General features: G+C 48.4%; 1 protein-coding gene across 3 annotated transcripts in view; it reads left to right on the forward strand.

The window, feature by feature from the left end:
* Positions 1–414: 414 nt before the first annotated feature.
* LOC127906590 (motile sperm domain-containing protein 1-like) overlaps positions 415–4165 on the forward strand; it is a 4142-nt gene continuing 391 nt past the window's right edge. The window contains exons 1-4 of one of the 3 annotated variants that reach the window (XM_052458954.1): positions 415–444; positions 952–1273; positions 1885–1960; positions 3401–3612. In XM_052458954.1, coding sequence (XP_052314914.1) covers positions 1045–1273; positions 1885–1960; positions 3401–3612 — 517 coding nt within the window. In that variant the 5' untranslated portion in view covers positions 415–444; positions 952–1044. Of the gene's footprint in view, positions 1274–1884; positions 1961–3400; positions 3613–4165 lie in introns of all 3 variants that reach the window. The other 2 variants (XM_052458953.1, XM_052458952.1) reach the window with 2 other exon arrangements.

Raw genomic sequence — 4165 nt, forward strand, 5'->3', positions numbered from 1 at the left:
GGTATATACTATTCTATATGAAAGATGATCATAAAAAACCAAGAGGTCAAAAAAAAGGAAAGATATAGATATACAATCCTAAGACGTTTGTCATTTGGAAATAGGTATTCATATGTAAATAGAACAATAACAGTTGTAAAGTAAGTCAGAGCAGACCTGTATGCCGCTTTAAAACTGTATCTTAGTTACTGTAATGAAGTTACCCATACTTGAACTCTACGGCAGTCCGTTCAGCGTATCACGCCTCTCCAGGCAAACCAATCAGTGGACAGGAAAGGCGGGCGTTGGCGCTGTCACTGCACAAAACGTAAACACGGAAAAACACTCAGATGGACACGAGAAATGACCAATGAAACGGCAGCATTGACTTAGTACGCTTCCTTCATTGGTACATTTCAAAGGGCGGGTTCTGAAGTCGAACCTGCACAGAAAGATAGGAGAGAGGTACATTGGTGAACGATCTCTACTTTACTGTACTTGTGTATGTTTTAACCGTCTATACAGTAGTGATAATTACTATAACAGGTCAGGGTGTTTTTTTGTTTGTTACCTTATATATGGCATGTTTTGTGCGCAGAGATCTTCGTTAAGCTCGCTATCTGCAGCCTGTTATTAACGTAACGTTACCTTATAGCTACAGACAGAAGTTTGGTTGTAGCGTTCGGGATAACTTGGTGAGTCGGTGTGGATACATTGTTTTAATTAACTAGACACACAGATGGCAACCAAGTAACATTAGCTAACTGTGAGATGGAGGAATAACAGCATGACGAGGGAATAGATGCGGAAACGAAGTCCACATCCATCTGCAGGAATCACAAAGATATGAGGAATAACGTTATCTGAAATAAAGCCCTGTTTTTAAACCTCTCAGACGAGTAACCTTATCTAAAATGAATACCAGATGAAATTACTGTAATTTTCAATAACCGAAAGCGATCTCTCCTCCAGCACCGTCTCCCCCTGGCCGACAGATGTCGATGTTGTAATGTCACAGCCACTCCGTTTATGAGCCAATCAGATCATGACTAAGGACCCGTCGTCATGCAGCAGCAGCCAATGAAAGGGCAGGAGAGCGGGTCCAGGGGCGGGGCTGAGGTTGGGGTGGTAAAGCGGAAGGCTGAGAGAGATGACCCTGCCTTCCCATCTCCTCCCAGCCCTCTTCCTATCTTCCTGTTTCCATCTGAACTGGTGTTCTACTCTGATCAGAGGAGTTCCCACAGGAGAGTCCTGACTCTCTACAACCCTTACACCTTCACCATCAGATTCAAGAGTAAGAACCATACCTACCTCTGACCTCCAACCCCTGACCTGTTGTGAACGTCTCTGTATTCTATGGTAGAGGCAGAGAGCAACCTGAGAGCCAAGTCCTGCGTCGACCTTTAACCCCTGACCTCTAACCTCTGACATCTCTCTCTATAGTGTTGTGCACAGCCCCATCTCTGTATTCAGTGGTGGAGGCAGAGGGCAGTGTCAGCCAAGTCCTGCGTCGACCTTTAACCCCTGACCTCTAACCCCTGACATCTCTCTCTATAGTGTTGTGTACATCCCCATCTCTGTATTCAGTGGTGGAGGCAGAGGGCAGCCTGAGAGCCAAGTCCTGCATCAACCTTTAACCCCTGACCTCTAACCTCTGACATCTCTCTCTATAGTGTTGTGTACAGCCCCATCTCTGTATTCAGTGGTGGAGGCAGAGAGCAGCCTGAGAGCCAAGTCCTGCATCAACCTTTAACCCCTGACCTCTAACCCCTGACATCTCTCTCTATAGTGTTGTGTACAGCCCCATCTCTGTATTCAGTGGTGGAGGCAGAGGGCAGCCTGAGAGCCAAGTCCTGTGTTGACCTTTAACCCCTGACCTCTAACCTCTGACATCTCTCTCTATAGTGTTGTGTACAGCCCCATCTCTGTATTCAGTGGTGGAGGCAGAGGGCAGCCTGAGAGCCAAGTCCTGTGTCGACCTGTGAGTATCATTAAGCATAATCCAAATACAACACACTATGTAGTGCTTATGACGGCTCTATAAAGCCTTTATAAGTTGTTATTGGCTTTATTTGGAATAGCAGAGAGTTGAAATGACGCCCTATTCCCTGGCCTTTACAGGGCAGTACTGTTGACCAGGGCTTTTATAGGGCAGTAGTGTTGACCAGGGCCTTTATAGGGCAGTACTGTTGACCAGGGCTTTTATAGGGCAGTACTGTTGACCAGGGCCTTTACAGGGCAGTACTGTTGACCAGGGCTTTTATAGGGCAGTACTGTTGACCAGGGCCTTTACAGGGCAGTACTGTTGACCAGGGCTTTTATAGGGCAGTACTGTTGACCAGGGCTTTTATAGGGCAGTACTGTTGACCAGGGCCTTTATAGGGCAGTACTGTTGACCAGGGCCTTTATAGGGCAGTACTGTTGACCAGGGCTTTTATAGGGCAGTACTGTTGACCAGGGCCTTTATAGGGCAGTACTGTTGACCAGGGCCTTTATAGTGCAGTACTGTTGACCAGGGCCTTTATAGGGCAGTACTGTTGACCAGGGCCTTTACAGGGCAGTACTGTTGACCAGGGCCTTTATAGGGCAGTACTGTTGACCAGGGCTTTTATAGGGCAGTACTGTTGACCAGGGCCTTTACAGGGCAGTACTGTTGACCAGGGCCTTTATAGGGCAGTACTGTTGACCAGGGCCTTTATAGGGCAGTACTGTTGACCAGGGCCTTTACAGGGCAGTACTGTTGACCAGGGCCTTTATAGGGCAGTACTGTTGACCAGGGCCTTTATAGGGCAGTACTGTTGACCAGGGCCTTTATAGGGCAGTACTGTTGACCAGGGAATGTACAGGGCAGTACTGTTGACCAGGGCCTTTATAGTGCAGTACTGTTGACCAGGGCCTTTATAGTGCAGTACTGTTGACCAGGGCCTTTACAGGGCAGTACTGTTGACCAGGGCCTTTACAGGGCAGTACTGTTGACCAGGGCCTTTACAGGTTAGTACTGTTGACCAGGGCCTTTATAGGGCAGTACTGTTGACCAGGGCCTTTATAGTGCAGTACTGTTGACCAGGGCCTTTACAGGGCAGTACTGTTGACCAGGGCCTTTATAGGGCAGTACTGTTGACCAGGGCCTTTATAGTGCAGTACTGTTGACCAGGGCCTTTACAGGGCAGTACTGTTGACCAGGGCCTTTATAGGGCAGTACTGTTGACCAGGGCCTTTATAGTGCAGTACTGTTGACCAGGGCCTTTATAGGGCAGTACTGTTGACCAGGGCCTTTATAGGGCAGTACTGTTGACCAGGGCCTTTATAGGGCAGTACTGTTGACCAGGGAATGTAGGGCTCTAAAAGGAAATTAGGTGCCATTTTGGACACAACCTGAGACTTCCTGTCCTCTGACCTGACTTCCTCTTTCTCCCCACAGAGTGGTGCGTCACCAAGATGTGTCCCCCCGCCACTGGGGAAGGAGAGATCGGTTCCGCCTGGAGGTGTCGGGGGGAGGGCATGGGGCGAATCGGGAGGTGTGGGCTGAGCTCAGGGGAGGAGAGGCCACTGCCCAGAATCGACCCACTAGCCCCCTGAGACTCCTCCCTCCCTCTCTCGCTCCTCTACCTTACTTCACATTGCCACAGAAAGGTGAGTCACTTAGTTAGCCCTCCATACAGGGGGAGAGAGGACACCCCCCAGCATAGACCCACTGACTCCCCCCTCCCTCCCTCACCCTGTCTCTCAACCTCTACCTAAGTACTCTTCCGTTAGATCGACAGGCACCCTGACGAGATTTCTCCTTCCTGAGGAAATGGTCACATCTCAGTCAACATGTATCATCTCTCTCCCCTCATAGAAACAGTTACATCTCAGTCAACATCTATCATCTCTCTCCCCTCATAGAAACAGTTACATCTCAGTCAACATGTATCATCTCTCTCCCCTCATAGAAACAGTCACATCTCAGTCAACATCTATCATCTCTCTCCCCTCATAGAAACAGTTACATCTCAGTCAACATGTATCATCTCTCTCCCCTCATAGAAACAGGCACCTCTCAGTCAACATCTATCATCTCTCTCCCCTCATAGAAACAGTTACATCTCAGTCAACATGTATCATCTCTCTCCCCTTAAAGAAACAGTTACATCTCAGTCAACATGTATCATCTCTCTCCCCTTAAAGAAACAGTTACATCTCA

Source organism: Oncorhynchus keta, chromosome 13 (assembly GCF_023373465.1).
Source record: "Oncorhynchus keta strain PuntledgeMale-10-30-2019 chromosome 13, Oket_V2, whole genome shotgun sequence".
Taxonomy (NCBI): Eukaryota; Metazoa; Chordata; class Actinopteri; order Salmoniformes; family Salmonidae; genus Oncorhynchus; species Oncorhynchus keta.